General features: G+C 36.7%; 1 protein-coding gene across 4 annotated transcripts; it reads right to left on the bottom strand.

The window, feature by feature from the left end:
* On the bottom strand, positions 1 to 27,362 carry LOC144447607 (uncharacterized). Of its 4 annotated transcripts, XR_013482045.1 has the most exons (6): positions 27,156 to 27,362; positions 21,919 to 22,088; positions 19,755 to 19,854; positions 19,153 to 19,308; positions 17,213 to 17,259; positions 1 to 65 (listed from the first exon to the last, which is right to left on the bottom strand). XR_013482045.1 is itself a non-coding variant. In XM_078137898.1 (4 exons), the coding sequence occupies exons 1-4, from the start codon at positions 27,205 to 27,207 to the stop codon at positions 2,431 to 2,433; spliced, it is 453 nt and encodes a 150-aa protein (XP_077994024.1). In that variant the 5' UTR covers positions 27,208 to 27,359; the 3' UTR covers positions 1,506 to 2,430. The 4 variants fall into 4 exon arrangements, 3 of the variants coding, with proteins under 3 accessions (XP_077994024.1, XP_077993951.1, XP_077993845.1); XM_078137898.1 differs by lacking the exons at positions 1 to 65; positions 17,213 to 17,259; positions 19,153 to 19,308; positions 19,755 to 19,854; positions 21,919 to 22,088 and adding exons at positions 1,506 to 2,573; positions 3,158 to 3,251; positions 5,754 to 5,917 and having other exon boundaries at positions 27,156 to 27,359; XM_078137825.1 differs by lacking the exons at positions 1 to 65; positions 17,213 to 17,259; positions 19,153 to 19,308; ... (1 more) ...; positions 21,919 to 22,088; positions 27,156 to 27,362 and adding exons at positions 1,506 to 2,573; positions 3,158 to 3,251; positions 5,754 to 5,917; positions 14,664 to 14,836.

The following is a 27,362-nucleotide window of genomic DNA, read 5'->3' as shown; positions in this document are numbered from 1 at the left end:
TGGTATAAATCAAATTCAGTGATTAATTCAGTATTTATTCTATGATTATCTTTGATTAGAACCACCTGCAAATGAGCAAATTGAGCAAATCGAGCAAATGCTGAGCTCGTGGAGGTTGATTTTCAAATTCCAAGATTCGAATCATTCGACCTCGTGATCGCGCGACAAGACAGAGAAGTAAATTCTACGACCGTTGGGGTGCTATTCAATCGGTACACTCCGCAGCAGCGTCCCGTATATTCTATTTGTATTCCAGCGCGATCCGATCAGGGGCATGAGGCAACAATTCTGGTGAAACCCGAAAATGATAATGATGTGATACAGGTGACAAAGGCCCAAGTTAGCTATGAGTCTCATTTACATACTTATTTCTTTATTCAAAGTATATTTTAATAAACTCATTATACACACATATTTGTTATTTTGGGTATGAGGCCAGAAATGATTTGTACGTATGTATTTGTACACTTTCTGGAAACATTTTTAATAATCGCAGAAAAAGTTTATATAAATAGGGAAGACTCTAAAATAGAATAAAGGAAAAGAAAGTATAAGGGTAGATTTAGTCTGTAAATGCTTTAATGGAACATGATCGATCATGGTGCAAAATCGACGCTTAGTTCTCTCGCGACAGCTGACGCGCTGTTTGCCATACTCGAGCTCCGAACGCATTCCTTGCTTAAACTTGTAATACAGAGTGTCCTACCCTTCCTTTTTTAGCAAATGAGCAAATTGAGCAAATTGAGCAAATGTTGAGCGCGTGGAGGTTGAATTTTCAAATTCCAAGATTCGAATCATTCGATCTCGCGATCGCGCGACAAGACAGAGAAGTAAATTATACGGCCGTTGGGGGCGCTATTCAATCGGTACACTCCGCAGCATGCTCCGCAGCAGCGTCGGATCCGGCGTCCCGTACATTCTATTTGTATTCAAGTGCAATTCGATCGAGTTAAATATATGTGTTTCTCTGTGTATTATAATTAAATATTAATTAGCGATTCGGGATACTGAAATAATGATAAACAAGAACTTGACGAAACTTGTTGATGTTGTCTATATTCACGTTATTCAATATTGTTATAACTTATAGACACCAGAATTGTTGCCTCATGCCCTTGATCCGATCGAGTTAAATATATGTATTTCTCTGCGTATTATAATTATATATTAATTAGCGATTCAAGATACTGAATATAATGATAAACAAGAAATTGACGGAACTTGTTGATGTTGTCTATATTCGATATTGTTATAGACACCAGAATTGTTGCCTCAAGCCCTTGGTAAATGGCATGTGAGTGTATATGATGCCTTTTTTGGCAAGGTATTTTACATATGGTCATTGACAAATCTATAAAATAAACGATAGAACTTTGATGAGAAATCCCCAATGGTTTATAGTGAACCTTCCTTTAGCAATGTGCTTTCCGATGTTGTCACATAAAACCACATCATACATCAATACAGTCATCTTTAAATGTAATCCAGTCAAGATGGCACAGATATTCAAAGGAATATTTTATTGCAGCACATAGAAAACATTATAGACATTACAGATGTTCATATTAAATACATTATCATTCATGATCTTAAGAAGGTACATTTTTCTGTTATTTGGGCCAGATCAGAACATTTCTCTGTTATTTCTTGTTTCATCAAAAGAATTACATATATATCCTTCTAACCATGAGATCTGTAGGATAACAGTAAAATTATTGATGGCATAATCTTTATGTGTATCAAAAATGTATAGTTTACATTACAATCATGGTGAAACTGTACATTGGAAAACTTGTTAATGTTATCTAGAGATTTTATACTCACTACAAGGCACACGTGTACATTGGTATGAATATGATATACGAAACAAGTTTCATGTATTAAAGCATTTTATTAAAATAAACTTTGTGTCACAAGTTGACCCATGCCCATTTACAATTTGCTACAATAACCAATGGTACAATAACCAATGAAAGGTACGATATTGACTGGTACAATAACCAATGAAGGTACAATAGTCATTGAAAGAGATGTACATTTGTAATCATTAATCAATGAAGTACAAAAATAAGTGAAATGCACAATAGTCCACGAAAATTACAATTACAAGTAAATGAAAGGTACAGGTACAATGACAAATCACGAGATGAATAAAAAAATAGTGATAATGTTTTAATTCCATAAACACTTAATTGTAAGTACATTCTGTAAACCTGTATCATTTCTTGTTTGAATCATGTCCAAACTGGGTAATGAATAATGAAAGGCAAAATATATGGATATGGTAGTTGAATAATAAGTATACAGGTATTAATCATTATTTAGTGATTGATTCAATTCATTTATTATTCGATTATGATTATATCTACAAAATAATTAATCGTATTGGATAGATAATCGGTTTGTCATCATCTCGTGACATCTTCATGTCTACAGCATGAAGAAAGCAATCAGCGACATCGCCATGGTTACCATCATTGTAGGACCGGTAGATGGGGCAAAACCCATAATTGGAATGTTGTCATCAGCATGCTTCTCATTACAATTATTTCCATAACAACACGTGGTACATGCTATGTGAAAAATTAATGATAGCATATTATTCCCAAATATTTTTGTGACTCAAGGGGCATTGTCACTACTCGACCTCGGACTTTAGTGACGAAACCCTTAGGTCATGAGTATTGAATAGCGTTACTAATGACGTAGTAATGACGTACGTAGACATAAGTAAGTTGTGACGTAGAACAAACAGACTCTCTCTCTCTCTCTCTCTCTCTCTATATATATATATATATATATATATATATATATATATATATATATATATATATATATATATACATATATAGATACATATATATATATACATATACATGTATATATATACACACACACACACACACACACACACACACACACATATATATATATATATATATATATATATATATATATATATATATATATATATATATATCTTTCTTGGTTGTAACTCGGAGTTTCACGCATTGTGCGATATATATATATATATGTGTGTGTGTGTGTGTGTGTGTGTGTGTGTGTGTGTGTGTGTGTGTGTGTGTGTGTGTGTGTGTGCAAAAGTAATGAGTAAAGCTTGGTAATTGAATTAAAAAATCTTATACTTAAAACTTACCACCCCCGTCATGGCAGGATTCACTTTCAGCCCAACAGTCTTCTGTGCAGTCTCTCAAGATCTGCCGCATACCATCCTCCCAGTAGGTTTTCGTCTGAGAGAGAAATTACACAGCATAAGTCAATCGTCAGGGGGAGGGGGGTAACTCCATGGGTAACATTACAGGGAGGCACCTCACAAGCATTGAAACCCAATGTGTTTTGATACCAATTTTATGCAAAAAGTATACACTTTCTGATATACCAAGTTGCATATTAATTAGTAAAAGCCAGGGCTCCCAGGGGGAAGCTTAGGGGTAGACCATTCGATATCCTGGGGTGGCTTGGAAGATTGGTGGAGAGTCGTTATTTTTTTCCCACCTGCTTGCCTGAGAATTATTTTTTTTCTCCTTCGCCTATGCTGGCAACTTTTTTTTTCTTTGCTTCTTTGAGATATCCGGATTTTTTTTACGTCAATGTTGAACACCTACATTTGTTGCCACAATTTTCTGTTTGGTTTTCGCACAGGGTAATACAGAGAGTAAAAAGATGCTGTTCTATCACACACAGATTTTATTTAGAAAACTACATATTTCATACAAGTATGATTTTCAATTAAATAAACATCAATGACAGTTTTTATGCCATGGTATGATGACACACTGAAAATACAAATCGGAAACTTGATTGGTGAGCTCAGACATTCAGATAGACCGGTCAGTTTCTCCAGCTTGGGGGGGATGGGGAGTGTCAGTGTTTTTTTCCATTGGGTCAGGAAAAAGTCACTGACCCCCGGTGAATAAAGTTTCATAGCATCTAACAGTAAGCTGTAGAGGGAAGAGCTTTTGAGACTGGGATATGTCTACCTCTTGTGTGAAGGGGGTCTAGGGGGTCTCCCCCTAGAAGCCCTGGATGATTTTTACTTTCTAAAGGCAATGTTTAGGCTATTCACAGACACTTTCAGACAATAATTTACAAACTTTACAAGACAGCTCTCACATGTAAAAAGCAACTACGTGAGGTTGAAACATTTTTTAAATAAAGTTTCATAGCATCTTGACAGTAAGAGATGGAGGAAGCCCTGGAGGATTTTTACTCTTAAAGCCAATTTCCAGGCTATTAACAGACACTTTCAAACAATGATTTGCAAGCTTTACAAGACAGCTCTAACAATTGTAAAAAGCAACTACACATGGTTGTAAAATTTTTGAAGTAAAGTTTCATAGCATCTTGACAGTAAGAGGTGGAGGGAAGAACTTTGATTTGAGGCTTGGACATGTCTATCTCTTATGGGGGGGGGGGGTTCCTAGGGGGTTTCCCCTGGAAACTTTTCAAGTTTTTTGGTGAATCTTATTGTTGGTTTAACAAATGAGTGGCCTCTGGGGTGATGGAGTCCAAGGGGCCCCCCCTGCCAAATCTGTAGTTTTTTGTTTCTATTATGGCAATTTTTATGTTATTCATAGCCTCTGAGATATATATTGCCAAGCATCGAAAAGCTAAAGTAAATATAACCTTTTTAAATAATTTTTCCATGTTATAAACGTGGGCCTGTAAAATTGTTATAGGGGCATTGATATTGCATGCATAGTAAAATTACTGATGTGTGAGAGCACTTTAGGAGGTCATACCTAGTGTACAATAGAAACTTGAATTTCAGTTGTGGTGTCTATACGTGTATTGTCTGAAATAGGAAGTATATCACCCCTTCTGACAAATTTCTACTGAAGAGACTAGAATAATTTAGATTGAGTTCTTTTTATAAACTATCCAATAGTATAAAGATTACCATTACAAAACCTTCAAGTTCACTTTTGCCCCAAAGTGCAAGATAAGTGAAGCACTGATTGTGAAACAGCCAAACACTTACATGGCATGTTCTGTAACTAGTGTGGTAGCTAGGTAATACATGTATTATATGTATAATTTTATGTATATTTATGTTTGAACCCTTACATGAAGTAATATTTAAACCATTTATGAAAGAAACAGAGACAAGAACAAATATATATATGTACCACAGGCTAACGAAACTGACTGGTCCCTAACATGTGTTTGAAACTGTGTGTCATGATTTGGAGAGGTACGAGCAGGTTGAACAGTATACTCGAACCTGTGCATCATTTCCCTGCCAAGATATTTTTTTCTAGCAGCAGTGGTCCATCTATTTTTTTCCATCACCCACTCATATCCGGATTTTTTTTTCAAGCAAATCCACTTGGCATCTCCCCCCCCCCCCGAAATCTTCCAAGCCCCCCCCCAGGATATCAAATGGTCCACCCCTTAGCCCTAGATCTAGTGTGGCATGCGCGACGAGTGTACGGAAGTTTTGAAGGTACATACATAGGTTGAAACGTTTCCAGGGTTGACTGCAAAGTCGTATTGCCGTCTATGCCGCCCCCACCCCACCCCACCCCCGTGAAAGTATTTGGTATACGGTTTTATTTACTACTTGCCTACAAATTGAAAATTGTAAGCTTATGTTCAGGATCTTTTGAGAGGAGACGAAAGACGTGTGTTAATAAAGAATTAAATTGAAGTGATTGTAAAAAAAAAAGAACAAACAAACAAACAAACAAACAAACAAACAAACAAACAAACAAACAAACAAACAAACAAACCATGCACCATCCGTTTCCACTGTCACATTGTCTTGTATTACTACTATAAGGATCCTGTGTGCTACCACAATCGGAGTAATCAGTTACATCGCTGCAATAGTAACAAGACATCCCTGAGTTATCCTCAGATATCGGCTCCTCGCGTGGCATGTAAGTGGTGGTTCCTAAATAAATAAATAAATATAAAAATTACAAAGTTAATCTTCAGATACTGCCCATAATGACTGTATAAGTATTTCTTACTCGGTATTTTTCACAAGAAGTAGAACACACGTTGGTCCACGAAATCATGTCTTGATGTAGCTATGTGTAATTTAATTACGATGTATGTGGAAACATTCATCAACAAATTCATAGGAAAGACAGTTTAAACGACGAGAGGTAACAGTACCGTAGCCTGCGGGGGGGGGGGCAAGGGGGGCAGCTGCCCCCCTGAGATTTTGGAAAACAGAGAGAAAAAAACTACTTTTTGAATGCATAGCGATGTTTGTAGTAAAAATCGTTATTTACGTGAAGATTCCTAGCATGTGCGATTTAAATTGATTGTTCACTATTGACTGTACACTGACTCCTCGCTAATATGTATCTTATATCTCTATTGTACGCTGGCTTAACTTTGACTAAAATGTGTCCAGTTAGTGCAGCAACTTAAAAGAAGTGTGCACACGCACTGTGCATTTTCCGCGAGTAACAGTAGTCTTGAAAGTCTCCTTCATTTGAAGATAGCAAGTCGCAATTATAATGTCAGCGAGTGGAACTCAAAAAAGACGGAAAACGCCTTTCAACGTGAAGTCGCCTGCTATGCTGCATGCAGTGACTCCGAAAATGCGCTCGATCTTATATTAAAACAGTTCATACTGATAAAACGGCAGATCTCTTTTTGGAATATTTGGTGGCCCTGAAAAACTATTAAACTAGGTACGCAGTTTAAGATCAACCCATTGAAGATCTACTTTCAATAAATTGTGTTCGACGTTGTCTTTGGTTAAAATGTTTGATATAATTGTCTCATTGCACACTGACACTACGTTATTCTCCAATTCATTTTGAAGCGATAATTTACAATGGAAAGTATGGCCCTAAATTTGTAAACAGAGCTGTACCTTCGACATCAAAATCCAAACTTCCGTTTCCATTATAATGATGACAAGGAGAATCAACTGAGTTCACCTTGTTTGAGAAAACACAATCCATTTTTTTTTCTTTGAATGTGACATCTTTTCGGCAACTACTTTGAAAGATACGACATTAGACCAGAAATTGAAATTGAAAAAGCTGTTCAACCTACTAGTATATTTTTTTTGGTAATGGGCAATATATCCTCATGTGGGCTTCGCATTTTTTTTCAAAATTAAGGATATTTCTTTATATTTTCTGAATAGTACATGTAACAATATACATTTGAGTCTATTCCAAATTATATAATATCTTATACAGTGGTTTACTTGGCTCTGATGTTGCATACAAGCATGAATTGAGATTAAATATCCAATGTGCACTAAAAAGAATTGAACAAAAGTTTACGACCATTGGGCCATCAAAAGTCTGAAAGTCTTGTAATGTTTTGCTCTTTATTCGGGATTTTTTGGAACGAAATTAAACTTTAAAATTTTTTTTTTTTCAAAATTAAGGATATTTCAATAGTTCATGTAACAATACACATTCTATTTCAAATTATATAATATCTTATACACAGTGGTTACTTGGGTTTGATGATGCATACAAGCATGATGAGATTAAATTAAAGTGTTGCATATCCAATGTGCACTAAAACGAATTGAACAAAAGTTTACGACTATTGGAGTGGGCTGAGCAGTCATTGGGCTATCAAAAGTCTGAAAGTTTTGAAATGTTTTGCTTTTGGATTCTTTGGAACGAAATTAAACTTCAGGAGAAGTCATTTACAAAGTGCACATCCGCAAAATATCTTACAGCTTTGTCACAACAAAATACACTTCCAGATAATATGTAATGCATATCATATTTAAATTCTGGTATTTTATTACCATATTCAAGCATTGGAAGACTTTAAATTACGTCTATGGTTTGATATGTTATGCCTCTAAATGGCCTCCTAAACTGTCTTTAAAAAAAATTCACCCTTGGAGTTCTCTCCTTCCAATCAATAGCAATCAAGGTGATAATCGTCTTTCTCCCAAAACAAGATGGAATGTGTCTGGCTAAGTACCTCCCTGCTGGAGAAAAATGCAGTAGAAAAGAACGTGGGTCTACCGAAAGTGATTTGGATAGCGTATCAAGCCCACCATGTAAAACAATGGTCATGGACAAAAGATCGCCTGCGAGCACACCTGTTGCAAGTGACCTTGTTTCCAATGAAGGTAAACTCGATTTTATCATTGCAAGTTTATCAAAGCTGGATGTCATTGACGCACGTTTAGATGAGTTGATTCGAGTGGTATCGTCTGTTAAACAAGAATGTGGAGAGCTTCGAGAGTCCTTGGAATATACTCAGAAAGAAGTGAGTGAAATGAAAATTTCAAAAGCTGAGAGAGCGGATGTAAGTAAGTTAATAGAGGAGCATGATGATTTCGCTAATAGACTGAGAAGGAATAACCTGGTGTTTTATAACGTGCCTGAAAAAGTGGAAGGTGAATCTTGTACAGAATTTATTAAGAAGTTTGTACGGGAGCATATGAAGCTGGAAAATGCCAAAGTAGATATACAAAGAGCGCACCGTACACCGGTACAAAATCGAAACAACAAGGACACGAAGCCACGCCCTATACACGTTGCATTTGTGAGAACTGATGAAAAAGAAATGATTCTATCGAGAGCTGCAACCACTTTAAAAGGAAACCCATTCCAAGGCAATAACATTTTCATCTCTCAAGATTTTTCACCAAAACTCCGTGTAGAACGCCGGGCGTTATTACCAGCTCTGAAAAAATTGAAAAGGGATCACCCATCTTGGAAGCCGTTTATCGCCTACCCTGCTATCCTGAAGTATAGAGACTCAGAAGACAGAGTAAAAACTTTGCGGGAATAGAACAATTAAGTGTGTTTTGTACATGTAACTTTAACGGGTCTCCAAATTACTTTGATACTGTATTGAATAGTGATATCCCCCTGTGTAATCTCTAGTTTGTTTTTGTTGGGAGGAGGTGCTTCCTTTTTGTACACCTTGCTGCTTTATTTAATTTTTTTGCTTGCGTCTTCTCTGCAGTTTTTCTCTTGTTTGGGCCACCTTTAGTGTGCCCTTCCCGTGTCGCACTTTTTTGTTGCGTGTTTTGTGTAGTTTTGGATTGTCTTAAATTTCTTTCTTTAAATGTGAGAGGGTTAGGTGATGAAAGGAAAAGGAAATGTATTTTCAATTTTTTGCAAAGTAAAAAAGTGGATGTTGTATTTTTGCAAGAATGTCATAGCACCGTTCAATCAGAAAGGTATTGGCAGAAGGAATGGGGAAGTGATATGTTTTTTAGCCACGGGACAAATCGTAGCCGGGGTGTGTCAATTCTTTTCAAGAAAAACCACAGTTTTGACATTATGAAATTCATTTTTAGTACAGATGGAAGTTATGTAGCCACTGAAGTTAAATGCAACAAACGTCATTTCGTGTTAGTAAATGTGTATTTACCCAATGCGGGAACAGAACAAATTAATGTTATTGACAAGTTAAGTCAGCATCTTAGTTTGAATTTTCCACATTTGCCAATTCTGTGTGGAGGTGATTTCAATATTGCAATGGACCCGGAACAGGATCGTTGCTCTATGGGGGTGGGTACTATCGATGATAAAAAAAAATCGAGAAAGGCAGTTTTTCGTTTTTTAACCACAAATCACTGTGTAGATGCATTTCGTCTGCTTCACCCTGGTAGAGTACAGTATACGTGGCGAAGGGGGAGATCAGCCTCCCGGCTTGATTATTTCTTTGTCCCGCGCACCTGGAAATCGTATTTGATGAATTGTGACATCACACCAGCTATTATGACTGACCACAGTCTTGTCTCTTTGTCTTTAAATTCTACAGCTGACGCTCGTGGACCGGGTTTTTGGAAATTCAATAATAGTCATTTAATTCAAGAAGATTACATAATGGAAGTCCGTCAACTTGTGAATAGCATCCTTAACGATCACGACGGTAATCCAAAATCACGTTGGGAATTCTTTAAATTTAAGGTAAAGGAAATGTCAATGAAGTATAGTCGTAACAAAGCCCGCGAATTAAGAGACCAAGAAAAGAAGATAACTTCTCAAATTTCTCGACTTGAAGCGCTTATTAATGAAAATCTTGACGAGCGTGTCCTCAATGAATACAATGACTATAAACAGCAGTTAGAGTCAATATATATTTATAAATCCAAAGCAGCAGCAATAAGGTCAAAAGCACGCTGGTATGAGGAAGGGGAGAAAAGCACAAAATATTTTCTTAACTTGGAATCCAAAAACTCGTCTAGGAAAACAATTAAGGAACTTACGCATGACGATGGTACTCGGATTTCGGAGAGAGGTGATTTACTAAGTTATATTAAGCATTTTTATAGTAAGCTTTACAAAACAACTTCTCCGGACATGAATGACCCCGTTATCAATACAAACTTCTTCAACGTAAACCGTATTCCTAAATTACGTCCAGAAGATGCACAAAGTTGCGAAGGCATACTTTCAAACAAAGAATGTTATGAAATATTGAAGTCAATGCAAAAAAATAAGTCGCCAGGCTCGGATGGCCTTTCGGTAGAATTCTATTTTGCTCTATGGGATGATTTGGGAGACCATTTCACGGCCGCCCTTAATTATGCTTTTAATCAAGGCGAAATGTCTACTTCGCAATGTGAAGCGGTAATTAGTTTAATTCCAAAGTCCGGTCAGACGCTTGAAAAAAACAAGAACTGGAGACCAATTTCACTCCTCAACATTGACTATAAAGTTGCTAGTAAAGCAATTGCTAAGAGAATGAGCAGTGTCGTTTCTTCAGTAATTCACCCTGATCAAAGGGCTTTCATTAAGGGTAGGAATATTGCAGAAAACATTCACCTTATTCGCGATTGTCTTGAGTACACAAAAATGACAAATACCCCAGGTGTCGTACTACTTGTAGATTTAGAGAAGGCATACGATAGCCTAGAGTGGCCGCTTATGTTCAAGTCTTTGAATCTGTTTGGGTTTGGTCCCTCGGTTATTAAATGGGTTAAGGTTTTTTACACTAATATAAAAAGTTGTGTTTTAAATAATGGTCATTACACCGGTTGGTTCAGTCCTTCTAGAGGTATTAGGCAAGGGTGCCCCCTGTCTACGATCCTTTTTATTATGTCAATAGAGCTCCTCGCCATTGCTGTCAGAAATACCGAGGAGATAAAAGGGGTAAAACTCCCTGAAAACAATAGCACAAAATTGGCTTTATTTGCAGACGATATGTCAATCCTCCTCAGTGACAAAGATTCTGTTATTGCATGTTTATCAGTTATTCAGCTGTTTTCTATTTGTTCAGGTCTTAAAATCAACAATGCAAAAACAGAACTTGTTTATATGGGCTCCCTGCGTAAGTGTAAAGATAAAATATGCAGCTTGACCCCCACTTCAGAATCAGTTAAACTTCTTGGAATCTATTTATCATATAATAGTACGGCAAACTTAGAGAATAATTTTGGTAAAACTGATTCTACTCTGAGGACAAAGCTAAATATTTGGTCTAGCAGGGATATTGGGTTTAGGGGTAAAATCCTTCTTTCAAAGACTTTTGGGATTTCCCAGTTTATTTACCAAATGTCTTCTTTAGTTATTCCTCAGGATATCAAATTTGCAGCTCAGAAACTTATTAATTCTTTCATTTGGAATAATAAAAGACCTAAAGTGAAATGGAGTACTATGATTGGTCAAATTTCAGAAGGGGGTCTTAAATTACCATCAATAGCCATTACTGATCAGGCAATAAAAGTGATGTGGCTAAAACGCCTTTTAGAATCTACTGCTTCATGGTCAATAATTCCTAAATTTTATTTTAATAAAATTGGTGGTCTTAGATTTCTTCTTTGCTGCAACTTTGATCCCTCTTGTTTAGGCTTAGGTCACTTGCCTTTGTTTTACAAAGAGGCGTTAAACAGTTGGTTTACTCTTTCAAAAGTATATAGGAAGAAACCGTCAACCAGTCTTGATATAGCTCAGGAGATTATTTGGAATAATTCACATATTAGGATTGGCGGAAAATCAGTGTTTTATAGAAGGCTGTATGATCGGGGTATATTATACATTAAGGATCTGTTTGATCCCTATGGTAATATTCTCTCTTGGAATGATTTCAAACAGAAATTCCATGTTCAAATTGACTTTTTATCTTATGCTGGTTTACTAGATGCAATCCCACGTAAATGGAAGACAGAGATGAGATCACATAGTCCCAATATTATTCAAACACCTAATGTGAATCGCTTTGTTCCGAAAGTTGGAGGAAAACTACTTAATAAGGTTACTACAAAGGAAGTATATGATTTGTTATTACACTCTGTTTTTCAAGCCCCAACTGTATTGGGGAAATGGGATTCCTCCTTTGATTGTTCACAGTTTGACTGGAAAACTATATGGAATCTTTCATTTAGGGTAACCACGGAGGAAAAAATCAGAAATTTTCAGTTTAAAATCTTGCATAACATTCTCGCCACAAACCAGAAATTAAATACATGGGGAATTAAAGACACCAGTTGTTGCAACTGGTGCCCTGAAAATGAAGATTTACATCACCTCCTTTGGGAGTGTCCTGCAGCTAAAGTATTTTGGGACGAGTTTATTTTACTCCTTAATTTTGTTCCTGATATTCATTTGTCTATGTCAGATGTGATTTTTGGTAAGTTTGACATTAGCGACAAAATCTTCAATTTAGTCAATCACCTTATCATCTTGGGCAAATTTTTTTTGTATAAAGCTAGGTTAATTGAAAGACGTCCAGACTCCAATTTTGATTCATTTATTAGTTATCTCAAAAGTGTTAAGGATATGGAAATTAAATTTGCGCGCAGAGGAGCCCTGGAGCACAAATGGGATTCATTAGTTTTGTAATTATTACGTTACTGTAAGTCATGCAACTGGTTTTTTCAACTGAGTGGGGATTGGGTGTTTTCCTGTGATCAAGTTAGGATTCTGTGCTTAGTCCTTTCATTACAGACGGATATTTCTGTTCAAGATATTGTTACATTATTCTTTATCAATTGTAATTATTTCCAATCCCATGTATTAATTTATTTAATTAAGTTAACTAACCCTCCCCCTCTCTGTTTGTACGTCCTGTGTTTTCTCTGTAATGTATTGTTTGCCTTTGTATTGTCTTGCAGTTGTTTTGGAAATTAATTAAAAAAAAAAAAAAAAAAAAAAAAAGTACCTCCCTGCTGTATAGGTTAGAGCTAGTTAGAGACATCTCCTTATGCATGTGAAATCCACATCCTGTGTGAAGTAATCTCGTTCGAAGTATGATTGTAGTTGGCCATCTCTTATGCGTCACTGTACCATATGATTTTATATCAGAGGGGGTGGCTAAAATAATGCTTGAGTTTCATTTGGCGGGCATTTTTAAGAAGAGAGAGTGAGAGGAACTACACAATTTGTTTAACCGTAAATTGTGTACATTTCCTAACTGTAGCTATGCAGACAAATTGCAAGAGATAGTATCAAGATGACTGAATAAGTTCTATCTAAACTCAACCTGAAATATTTTGCTAACATTATATATGGTTTGTATCATTCTTGTCAAGGAAGTCAAGTGAAAAAATGAAATCGACCTACTTACACAATGTGATAGGTTGGGTTACCCGTTGACCATCATTTTTTATTTTTTTCTCCCCTTACATATGATATTTAATTGCGTATGCTAAAATATATATTATGTAAATTACATGCAAAATTATGTAAATTAGCACATTTCTAAATTTTAAATGCATGATTCCACCAAGACAAAGTGCTGCCCCCCTAGGCAATTTGGTCAGGCTACGGCCCTGGGTAATGATGTATAAGACGATTTGTGTTTGCCAGTTTATACTTTTATTTCTATATTTTTAGTGCTCTCAACCTTAAATAAACTACTACTACTACTGCCACTACTACTACTACTACTATTACTACTACTACGACTACTACTACCACCACCACCAACAACATCATAACAAACAACAACACCACCACTACTACCATCATCACTACTACTACTACTACTACTACTACTACTACTACCACCACCACCACCACCACCACCACCACTACTACTACTACTACTACTACTACTACTACTACTACATTTGTACTACCACCACCACCCCTACTGAGCTGAGTAGACTTGGTGAAAAGGTGCTCCCGATATTCCTTCGAAATCAAGGCTACCAGGCACCATCTATCGGAATTTACACAACGTTTGTCTTCGTGCGACATCTAACTACCTCTTAGTAAGTTTATTCTTGTCTTTTGTCAGCTTTTGGAAGCCTTTTCCCTTGGCTGGCCTGATCTGGGTTACGGTAGGCGTAACCAAGATAGCCGCTAGGAACACGGGACAGGGCCGTGACGTATTTCGAAACATGACTCAAAAACATGGAGAAAGTTTTTAATCAATTGAAAATTGAAAAATGTATTGAACAAGTAGCCAAAATAACAGGTCCTGAAAACGTTATTGCAGCCTCAAGAGCAAATGGTACTGTTGTGGTTTTTGTCACTTGGGTCAGTACGGTACGTATGCAGCATTGACGGGGGTGCAGGGTATGCAAGGGTATCCAAACACAGGAACATGTACTTTGATCATGAAAGTGGGTAGTACTTCCATGCTTTGGTCCAGTAGGCAAAGAAAGTGTTCATCCTACCACTCTGGCAGAAAAACATATAGAGACAATTATTACGTCTGGACCTATGTTTCCTCTCAACCACTAAGTCTGAGGTTTCTTTTAATTCACCACAAATTATGTTATTGAATGCACCTACCTGCCACAGCAGTCACTACAACCAAACAGATCAGAACAGAGTACATTTTCATCTTGATTCAAACAGTACTGGTGAAAAGTCGCGCAGAACTTCGGCTCAACTGCGTCACAACGAGACAAAATATGCCTTTAGAATATTTTGTAGTTGTCTATGTAGCTCCTGGCGTCACCTATGTTAAATGTGAATACCGTAGCCTGTATAGATATAGTATGTGAACCAACACTCGAAGTGCACTTCAGTTCACCCGTTCGTTTGTCATTGGTTGGGGGGTGTACCGCTCCCAATGACGAACAAAAGGTGTACCAGAGCAAAACCGACATAAAAGTACCTGGTTGTACCACTGCCTACGAGAAAAATGTCAACTCTGAATAACACAACTTTGCATATGACCAGTTTTGAAAGTTCTTATACCAGCAATACACAGATCATATTACCTATGCTATTTTGCCATGTCATGATTGTCGTTCGTTAACTTCTAAGCGCTCCCACTGTCAACGACGGTAAGATTAAATAAATGTGTTATTTTACAAAAAGTTACTGTATGGATTTTACTGTATTCTTGCAAACATGACAGACATAAAAAAATAACACTTGTTAGATTTTACTTGCAATTGTAGATTGTCACTTCAGTCTTTGTACTTTCCCACAAGCACAAAATCTTACAGATTTCATTATCTATGGTTGAATCCAAGTTTCTCGGTATTTGTGGGAATATCAGGCATGTATTTACTCGTCCGTTAACACTGAAGTCTTACTACAGTGTTGAAACACGTGGAGAGAAGTGATCATATCAGATCTCTTGGCCTGTAAATTAGGTCGACTGTGAAGTGAACTACCTTTGTAACACAATCAATTGCTATTCACGTTTTGCCCATCGTTGGTTGTCTGGTGGATTGTTGATTGAATCTGTACTAAGGGAAAGAACACACATGACTCATCCGATCGTTGACGGGCCTTGTACCTGGTTCTAAAGAAGTGATTACATCGCAAAGTTCGTAAGTATCACGGTAGAAGAAATCCTTGGTTATGTCTACAACCATTGTTGAAAAAAAGTTATCGGTGGGAATCTTATAGGTAGACAGAGCTGGTGAGTAAAGCAAGAAGGTCAACGCACTATTTCATGTTGCTGCGTATACAAATCCACAATTTCACTCACGGGAGATGACATAAAATTTCCTTGTAATCTACCAACGAATGAATATAATTCTGAAAAGTATCGTGAAACTTTTTTTATGAACAATAACAATTTTCTGCGCAGAATGTTTTTTTTTTCATTTTATGGACATGTTAAAAATCTTTCGTATTTTCCTTATTGAAGTAGTTTTGTTGCAAATGTAACAAAATATTATATTTTGTTACATTATATGTTACAGTCATATTTTCTCAACTGTAGGCTGAATCCAAAATGAAGAGTTCCTAATGATATGCACCTCCAAGTGTGCTAAGGATGGCTCGTCGAAGTATATAGATTCCCCAAATATGCTTTGATAGAAAAAAAGGGCCCGGGACAAACAAAACGTTGCAATGGATAACTCACCTAATTAAGAATTACTGAGATCCGACTAGGAAGGAAGTGTGTGTGAACGACGTGACTACAAAGTTAACTTATATACTGACCGATTTTATAGTCAAAAGTCATACAGATACAACATACTTAATTTAAAGATGGCTGCAATTCTTTCACTTTGTGCAAAGTTTGAACTGACTTGTCAAATATATGGCTGAAGACGCATGCACGGTGGGAACCCATTCCAATGGCCACCTCCCCCACCCTATTGTAATTTTAATGTCAGATAGAATGATATTATCACGGGGGTGTGAATAATTTTCTTTTTCTTTTTAGATTTTGCAGCAGAATTTTGGCAGATGTTCATAAAATGACTTACCTATATTGTAGCGAACAGGTCATTACGATTAGGATATTAGTTTATTATTGATTTGAATCCTTTTAGGACAGAACAGTTTCTAGTGTTAAGACAGTGATGATATTACAAGGAGAGACATACAAGATGACACAAAGGATTTCAGAAGAATATTTTAATACTACTATAAACACATTGAAAAACATAACATAACAATTCATTGAGATGACCATATAATATATCACATCGTACAATTAATGGTCTTACTACTATTCATACTGCAGTAATCAATGAACGGTTATATTAGATATGAATCGAAAATAGTTTGGATAATTTATTTTATTCACAGAGATTTTAAAAATGGGAAATATCACTTGAATAATTATGAATATGAATTTGAGATGAAATATTGTACATGCTGTAAACTTCTCTATTACCTCATTTCCTGTTAATTTGCAATTATATCTGAATACGTCATAAATGAACGCTTCATACGCTTATTCAATCTGTCTAGGAATGAATGAACAAACAAACAAACAAACAAACAAACAAACAAACAAACAAACAAACACACAAATCAAATATGGATATGATAGTTTAAACGAATTAGAAGATATTGGTATAAATCAAATTCAGTGCTTAATTCAGTATTTATTCTAAAGTATGATTATCTTTGATTAGAACCACATATGGGTATTAATTAGACAGGATGGATAATAGGTTTGTCATCACCTGCAAATAAGCAAATAGAGCACATCGAGCAAATGCTGAGGTCATGGAGGTTGAATTTACAAATTCCAAGATTCGAATCATTCGATCTCGTGATCGTTGGACAAGACAGAGAAGTAAATTCTACGACCGTTGGGGGTGCTATTCAATCGGTACACTCCGCAGCAGCGTCCCGTATATTCTATTTGTATTCCAGTGCGATTCGATCGAGTTAAATATATGTATTTCTCTGCGTATTTTAATTATATATTAATTAGCGATTCAAGATACTGAATATAATGATAAACAAGAACTTGACGGAACTTGTTGATGTTGTCTATATTCACGGCGTTATTCGATATTGTTATAGACACCACAATTGTTGCCTCAAGCCCTTGGTAAATGGCATGTGATTGTATATGATGCCTTTTTGGCAAGGTATTTTACATATGGTCATTGACAAATCTATAAAATAAACAATAGAACTTTGATGAGAAATCCCCAATGGTTTATAGTGAACCTTCCTTTAGCAATTTGTTTTCCGATGTTGTCACATAAAACCACATCATACATCAATACAGTCATCTTTAAATGTAAGCCAGTCAAGATGGCACAGATATTCAAAGGAATATTTTATTGCAGCACATAGAAAACATTATAGACATTACAGATGTTCATATTAAATACATTATCATTCGTGATCTTAAGAAGGTACATCGGCCAGATCAGAACATTTTTCTGTTATTTGGGCCAGATCAGAACATTTCTCTGTTATTTCTTGTTTCATTAAAAAAAATTACATATATATCCTTCTAACCATGAGATCTGTAGGATAACAGTATAATTATTGATGGCATAATCTTTATGTGTATCAAAAATATGTAGTGTACATTACAATCATGGTGAAACTGTACATTGGAAAACTTGTTAATGTTATTTAGAGATTTTATACTCACTACAAGGCATATATGTACATTGGTATGAATATGATATACTAAATGAGTTACATGTATTAAAGCATTTTATTAAGATAAACTTTGTGTCACAAGTTGACCCATGCCCATTAATTTTACAATTGCTACAATAATAATCAAGGAAAGTTACACAAATAATCAGTGAAAGGTACGACACTGACTGGTAACCAATTAAAAGGTACGACATTGACTGTACTGGTACAATATAACCAACGAAAGGTACGATAATGACGGGTACAATAACCAATGAAAGGTACGATATTGACTGTACTGGTACAATATAACCAACGAAAGGTACGATATTGACGGGTACAATAACCAATTAAAAGGTACGATATTGACTGTACTGGTACAATATAACCAACAAAAGGTACGATATTGACGGTTAAAATAACCAATGAAAGGTACGATATTGACTGGTACAATAACCTATGAAAGGTACGATATTAACTGGTACAGTAACCATCAAAGGTACGATATTTTCTGGTACAATAACCAATGAAAAGTACGATATTGACTGATACAATAACCAGTGAAAGGTACAATAGTCATTGAAAGAGATGTACATTTGCAATCATTAATCAATGAAGTACAAAAATAAGTGAAACGCACAATAGTCCACGAAAATTACAATTACAAGAAAATTAAAGGTACAGGTACAATGACAATTCACGAGATGAATAAAAAAAATAGTGATAATGTTTTAATTCCATAAACACTGAATTGTAAGTACATTCTGTTAACCTGTATAATTTCTTGTTTGAATCATGTCCAAACTGGGTAATGAATAATGAAAGGCAAAATATATGCATATGGAAGTCGAATAATAAGTATACAGGTATTAATCATTAGTTAGTGCTTGATTCAATTCGTTTATTATTAGATTATGATTATATCTACAAAATAATTAATCGTATTGGATAGATAATCGGTTTGCCATCATCTCGTGACATCTTCAAGTCTACAGCATGAAGAAAGCAATCAGCGACATCGTCATGGTTACCATCATTGTAGGACCGGTAGATGGTGCAAAAGCCATAATTGGTCTGTCCTCAGCATGCTTCTCATTACAATTATTTCCATAACAACACGTTGTGCAATCTGTGTGAAAAATTAATGATAGCATATTATTCCCAATTATTTTTGTGACTCAAGGGGCATTGTCACTACTCGACTTCTGACTTTAGTTACGAAACCCTTAGGCCATGAGTATTGAATAGCGTTACTAATGACGTAGTAATGGCGTACGTACACGTCAGTAAGTTGTCACGTAGAACAAACAGACTCTCTCTCTCTCTCTATATATATATATATATATATATATATATATATATATGAGTGCAAAAGTAATGAGTAGAGCAGTTTTGACAAATAAATTAAATCCTGACGTTTGATGGTTTACACACACACACACACACACACACACACACACACACACACACACACACAAATATATATATATGGTTAGGATATTATATACAAAGAAAAATTCAAGCGAACATCCTGAAAATATTGTTAACGTAATACAAATGTACTACTAAACTTACCATCCATCCGGGGCCCATTGCAGCCGCTCCAACACCCGTCATATGCACAGTCTCTCATAACCTTGGTCTTCATGTCGTAATCATCCCAGTAAGTTTGCACCTGCAGAGAGAAACAATATTCATATTCAATTCAATTCAATGTAACTTTATTGTCCTCGACGCAAATTTTCCTTCAGCTTCACCCCAAACAGACAAAAATACAAATTACACACAAATGTAGAGAACTGAAGACTAATAAAGCACTGATATACAGGCAAAAGGAAAAGATAAATGCATGTAAATGACATTAAAATACAGCCCAATAGGACATTGAGACTTCTTAAAATGTTCTTACTTGCATCTCTGTTTGATGAACAAAACTAAAATTTAAGCTAAATATACCCGAGAATTCTGTCTCGTTAGACAGAACTGCGACTAATGAAGGACCCAACAGCCGGTCCGAAACGTCATAAAAACAAGGATCAACTAAGTATCGACCTGGGGACGTATCGCCAATGTCTTCGCCTGCAATAACCTTGACAAACTGGTCACCTGGCTAACTGACCTTTAATCCAATTTATCGTACCAAACAAAATAATCAAGTTTGAACCAGCTTCGGAAAATGCTTCCTCTTATTAACAAACTTGATCTAACAACCAATAGTTGGTTATATGGTAAATGTAATATCATACACTTATTTAATATTGGTGGTGTTCGGAGTTCCCTTCCCTTTATAACTACTGATAGCCTTATTTTTTACAGTGAAGACACAGTTTCATAGTGTGTTCAATTATATTTGTGAACTCATTAGAATTTGTCGAGGGGGGTCACTTTTTTCATGCATGTAGTGTCCCAATACCAGTGGGGTATTTCCCCCTGTAATACTTCATGTAGTGTCCCAATTACCAGTGGAGTACATCCCCCTGTGTTACTTCATGTAGTGGCCCACAATTACCACAGTGGAGTATATCCCCCTGTATCACCTAATGTAAAGGCCCTGTCACCAAAAGATAATATCCCCTGTATCTCTCCATGTTGTGTACCAATTACCAGTGGGGTATATCCCCCTATATATAGTACTTCATGTAGTGGCCCATAATTACCACAGTGGAGTATATCCCCCTGTATCACCTCATGTAATGGCCCTATTACCAGTGGAGTATTCCCCCTATTACATCACTGAATGTACTAAAGTAGTTGTTAGATTTGTATATCAATATCACCCACCACGTTTGACTTGATCATAGACCCTCCACCATGGAGGGTCTATGACTTGATGCATCATAACTATACATCTCTTCTCATTTTAGGTCCAAACTGTTTTCGGCATAATATGGAATTTGTGGATGAAATTGTGTTAGTTTCTGATGACAACATTATAAAGGCTGTCAAGACATTATATGGAGCTGGTTTAGTGGTAGAACCATCAGGAGCTACTGCATTTGCTGCCTTACAGAATAACAAAATACCAGATGTCGAAGGAAAGAAAGTCGTAGTTGTCCTAACAGGTGGAAACGTTACTCCTCAAGAACTTTGCAAATATGTAACTTGAAATCATAATAATTTGGAAATCTGAGAAATTTTAAAGATTAATAAATTGATATATATCGTAATTAGAATACTTTTATTTTCCTCACAAATTTTACACTGTGCAGTATACCTGAAGTCAAGAAATGTCGAATTGTAATTTAATGACATTCAGACAGGTGGCATAAAGGTTGTTAAAAATGGTATCTTAATACAATGGCAGTCTCTGATTCAATATTCATTAAACTTACGGGGAGACTCCTCACAAGCATTGAAACCCAATGTGTTGTGATACCAATTTTATGCAAAAGTATACACTTTCTGATATACCAAGTTGCATTTTAATTAGTAAAAGCCAGGGCTCCCAGGGGAAGCTAGCCGCATATCTAGTGTGGCATGAGCAACGAGAGTACGGAAGTTTTGAAGGTAGATACACCAGGTTGAAACGCTTCCAGTGTTGACTGCATAGTCGTATTGCCGTCTATGACGCCCCCACCCCCGTAAATGTATTTGGTATACGGTTTTCCTTACTACATGCCTACAAATTGAAAATTGTAAGCAGCTTATGTTCAGGATCTTTTGAGAGGAGACGAAAGACGTGTGTTAATAAAGAATTAAATTGAATTGATTGTAAAAAAAAAAAAAAAAAAAAACCAACCATGCATCCGTTACCACCGTCACATTGTGTTGTACTACTATCATATGGATTCTGTGGCAGACCACAGTCGGATAATCCAATTTCACCGCTGCAATAGTAGCAAGACATCCCTGTGTTATCCTCGACCATTACACTTGTTGTCGTCTCATGGTATGGCTTGTAAGTGGTTCCTCAATAAATAAATAAATAAATATATATAAAAATTACAAAGTTAACCTTCAGATACTGCCCATAATGACTATTTAAGTATTTGTTACTCTGTGTTTTTCACAAGAAGTAGAACACACGTTGGTCCACGTAATCATGTCTTGATGTAGCTATGTGTAATTCAATTACGACGTACGTGGAAACATTCATCAACAAATTCATAGGAAAGACAGTTTAAACGACGAGAGGTAATGTATGTTTAAGATGGTTTGTGTTTGCCAGTTTTTACTTTTATTTCTATTATTTGTACTGCTTTCAACCTTAAATAAACTACTACTACTACTGCCACTACTACTACTACTATTACTACGACTACTACTACCACCACCACCAACAACAACAACATCATAACCACCAACAACAACACCACCACTACTACCATCACCACGACTACTACCACTACTACTACTACTACTACTACTACTACTACTACCATCACCACCACCACCACCACCACCACCACCACCATTACCACCACTACTACTACTACTACTACTACCACCACCACCACCACCCCCACCACCATCACCACCACCATCATCACCACCACCACCATTACCACCACCACTACTACTACTACTACTACTACTACTACTACTACTATTACTACTACTACTACTGCCACCACTACTGAGCTGAGTAGACGTGGTGAAAATGTGGTCACCAGTCACCATCTATCGGAATTTACACAACGTTTGTCTTTGTGCGACATCTAACTACCTCTTAGTAAGTTTATTTTTGTCTTTTGTCAGCTTTTGTCAGCTTTTTCCCTTGGCTGGCCTGATCTGGGTTACGGTAGGCGTAACCAAGATAGCCGCTAGGAACACGGGACAGGGCCGTGACGTGTTTCGGAACATGACTCAAAAACATGGAGTACGTTTTCAATCAATAGAAGGTATGGAAATTGAAGAATGTGTTAAACAAGTAGCCAAAATAACAGGTCTTGAAAACGTTATTGCAGCCTCAAGAGCAAATGGTACATGTTGTGGTTTTTATCACTTGGGTCAGTCAGTACGGTACGCATGCAGCATTGATGGGTGTTGGGCTCATGCCGAGACACTTGTTATTAGCCTTCCACAAAACTTATTCTCTCAGGTGTACCACCTTACATTCCTCACGAAGTACTTGATTCGTTTAATTTATAACGAAAAACAATCCTTGATCCGAGTGAACGATACTCTATCTTTCGCTAGGGGAATTAGACAATGCTGTTCACTGTCCGGTCATTGCCATTGAACCTCTTCTACACCACATCAGAACTAAAAGTGAAATAATAGGCTCAGACATTCCTGAAACTCCTAGGTATTTTACTTGGCAACACAGTTTCATACATCGACGAGAAGTGGAAACATATCACGCTAAAAATTGAAAAAACTGGTCTCACTCTGCTCCGAAAATGATGTCCTATAGAGGGCGCGCCATAATTATCAATCGCTGCCAAAACACTTTTCTGTTTCACTGCTCTTACTCCCCCCCCCCCCCGAATACACGATCACATATCTCCAACGTTTATTCCTCAACATTTTTTTGGAACGGAAAACACTGGATTGCATCTGACACACTTTACCTACCACGAGATAAAGGTGGTCAAAACCTTATCCACTTACAGACTAGAATAACTGCACTACGCATCCAATTGATTCAACGTTATCTTTACTTAGACTCCAAACACCCCTGTTTTCAAATGATTGATTATTAGTTCAGTAAAGCTGGGAATATAAGATACACTAAGGAACTTACAACCGAACTGAACACGAATCTCAAAAATCTGCCTCCCTTCTACATCGATCTCCTCAGACGTTGGAAGCTTGACAAAAGGAACATCTTGTTGAATTTCTAAAGGAACCCCTTTTCCACAATCACTATATTTTACATCCACTCAGAAAAGAGCCATTTAGACTTGAATATTTTATTTTTGCTGGACTAACAAAAATTATAGATCTTTTCAACGTTGACCACAACGCTTTGCTAACGACGTCCGATATCACTGATAGAGTTAATATTCGCTCCCAACGAATCGTTCAACTCACCCTGGATACAATCCACGAAGCCATACCCACAGACTGGATGAATACAATTATTAAGTACTTGCATACTAGAAATGATAACATGATTGAAAATACACACTACAGCTATGAACTACACGTATCCGATGATCTTAACTTTCCTCTATATAAATTCGAAAAAGGGCCCATCTACAAACACTTAATACAGGACTCGAACAACACAGAAAGCGATCACCAGAAAGTTTAGATACACTTTGGCGTGGTATTCTGGGTATCCCTGAAAACGTTCAACCAAACTTCAAAGCCTGCTACTCATCCCCTCATCCCCTCGTCACATTATACGAAAGAGACCTACAGTGGCGTATCCTGCATGGTGTATATTCGACTGAAACTTTCCTAAATGAAATCGGAGTGAGTAATACAGAAATTGTCTATTCTGTTTGGAAAAAGACTCGCTAAACTACACATATTATTTGAATGTCAACATATTCAACCCCTCTTGGTCTACCTCAACTACTCCCTAACACAAACATTCCCGACAAAACCAAAAATACCATGGTTCATAATGAACCCGCCTAAAAAGTAAAATAAATTCAATTCGAAACGTGAATTTGATCTTTTCATTTATTTAACTTGTACAGCAAAATGTCCATCCATTCATGGCTCCGAAACAAACGTGAAAACACACCGTACACAGACCAATTATCAGATCAATCTTCAAAGATAAGATCACAACACGTTAGTAAAATCTGAATTTGCATACTTCAGCCTCGTTCGCCAGCTTGATAGGTTTTCTGACAATTGGTCACTAAACGAAATTCTGAGCAGACTTTCTCCGACGAATGAATCAGAAATTCTGATTTAATTTTGACTTGTCTAATTGCTTTCTTCTCTGCGTGATATGTAAATATTGACACTACCCGCAGAAGTTTTACCCTTTCACCTTTTTACCGATAAAGTTATCTACAATTTTGAGTCCGTGTCATTTTCTCCCTTCCCTGAAACCCAAGCCCTTACACTCGCATTAAATACCGACAATTTGTTATTTCCATGGTCGTTGTCGAGCTCCCTTTGAGGGCTGCGCACTCCACGCGTGCTCTCCGACTTTGGAGTTCGGCGGTGAGCTCGATGGAGGGACATACGAACACATTAACCACACTCTAGCTAGCTACCTAGCTATTTTGATCTCTCCCTACAGGTGTGACTGGTATACTGGTAGACAGACACAGCCGACTTGAATAGACGTGGAACCAACTCCTGCCAACATGCAACCAACAACCTCATACTGCAGCTGCGGTTTATACCAGTTGAAAGTCAATTTCCATAATTTAAATACCCTTTGTTCTTGTTGAATTCCAAACAATGACTTCCATTATATTTAATGTAAATATCAATTATACTCTCTAAACGTCACCTCTCCAATTCCATTTCTACATGTACACATTAGTAATGTCAATTTTTTAAAATCAATGTAATAAAGTTCATTTTCAAAACTACTACTACTACTACTACTACTACTACTACTACTACTACTACTACTATACTGCCACCACCACCACCACCACCACCACTACTACTACTATTACTACTACTACTACTACTCCTACTACTACTACTACTACATCTACATCAAATTGAAAGCATAGGAATACTAGAAAAAATGTGAAATGTTGATTATTGAAAACAGTGGCACTATGAGATCGTTTTAAACCGTCAAAAGCTATATATAATTCAATCACCTCGTCAACTGATACCTCCATTAAGTTTACAAAATGTGCCAATAAGACCCAATACTGTATGTATATATTAACGGTAAAACACACACAAAAACAAACAAAAAACTGAGAAATTGAGTAATCAGTGATGTGGGCAAAAAAAAGAGATGTTATAACACAAACAAATGATACTGTTGGCCAGGTCCTGATTGTGAATATTTTTTTGGTGACGATAATTTATTTGTAAGTGTATGTGATTTAGTACAAGACCGAAGACTACTGTATGGACTCTAGGTGCATTCATATGTAGTGTAGAAATGTTGACTTGCCACATTTCAGTGCTCGTAATTATGTGGCTAGTTGTATGGATCTTGTCCAAAATCTTTAATATCAGCACTTGCAGTAGCTGTAACAAATGTATGTATCAAATTTAGTTACAATCAGCCCAGTAGTTTCTGGTGAGTTACAGTGACCCTGATTCTCATTACCCAAACCGACCCAGATTTTCAGCTCCGACATAAAAAAAATAAAAGCATTATTTTCGCCTTAGTAAACATTTGCCAAATTCTGTATCACGCAACCCCTCTAAAACTGAGTGATGAAACCTGGCAAATCTGGCTCAGGAGATGTCTACTATACACTGGGGAGGGGCATTCTGGGAAACAAAGAAAGTGAAGAGCTCCTAATCTCTTTCAATAGACAATAATAGCTTCAATGGCCATAGACCTTCCACCCACAGCATTGTGTTGGCAAGACATAGACGCTGGAGAACATAAACACGTCTCGGGTTCGTTAGTGGTCTGAGCGGTAATGTAATTAAGAAGGCATGTTCTAAGCCAGATATGATATATTGCATAATACATGTAGAGTTGAGGAAAATGGCTTTTCTTAGTCCACCAAGAATAAAGAAATACAGGCAAGATAAAAACATTCGCATTGGGAGTAAGGTCACGATCAATTGACGACAACTGTTAAGGACACTTTTGAGTCATGCGTGACCACAACTCCAATGTCTGTGATTACACGCATCCTGACGTGTTATCGTTCTTTCTAATACTAACTACATTCATGTACAAGACAAGAGGCCAGGGTATGCAAGGGTATCCAAACACATGAACATGTACTTTGATCATGGAAGTGGGTAGTACTTCCATGCTTTGGTTCAGTAGGCAAAGAAAGTGTTCATCCTACCACTCTGGCAGAAAAACATATCGAGACAATTATTACGTCTGGACCTATGTTTCCTCTCAACCACTAAGTCTGAGGTTTCTTTTAAATCACCACAAATTATGTTAATGAATGCACTTACCTGCCACAGCAGTCACTACAACCAAACAGATCAGAACAGAGTACATTTTCATCTCGATTATTCCCCTATCAAACAGTACTGGTGAAAAGTCGCGCAGAACTTCGGCTCAACTGCGTCACAACGAGACAAAATATGCCTTTACAATATTTTGTAGTTGTCTATGTAGCTCCTAACGTCACCTATGTTAAATGTGAATACCGTACCATG

The sequence above is a fragment of the Glandiceps talaboti genome, chromosome 1 (assembly GCF_964340395.1).
Source record: "Glandiceps talaboti chromosome 1, keGlaTala1.1, whole genome shotgun sequence".
Lineage (NCBI taxonomy): Eukaryota > Metazoa > Hemichordata > Enteropneusta > Spengelidae > Glandiceps > Glandiceps talaboti.
This window is presented reverse-complemented; position numbering and strand designations above follow the sequence as displayed.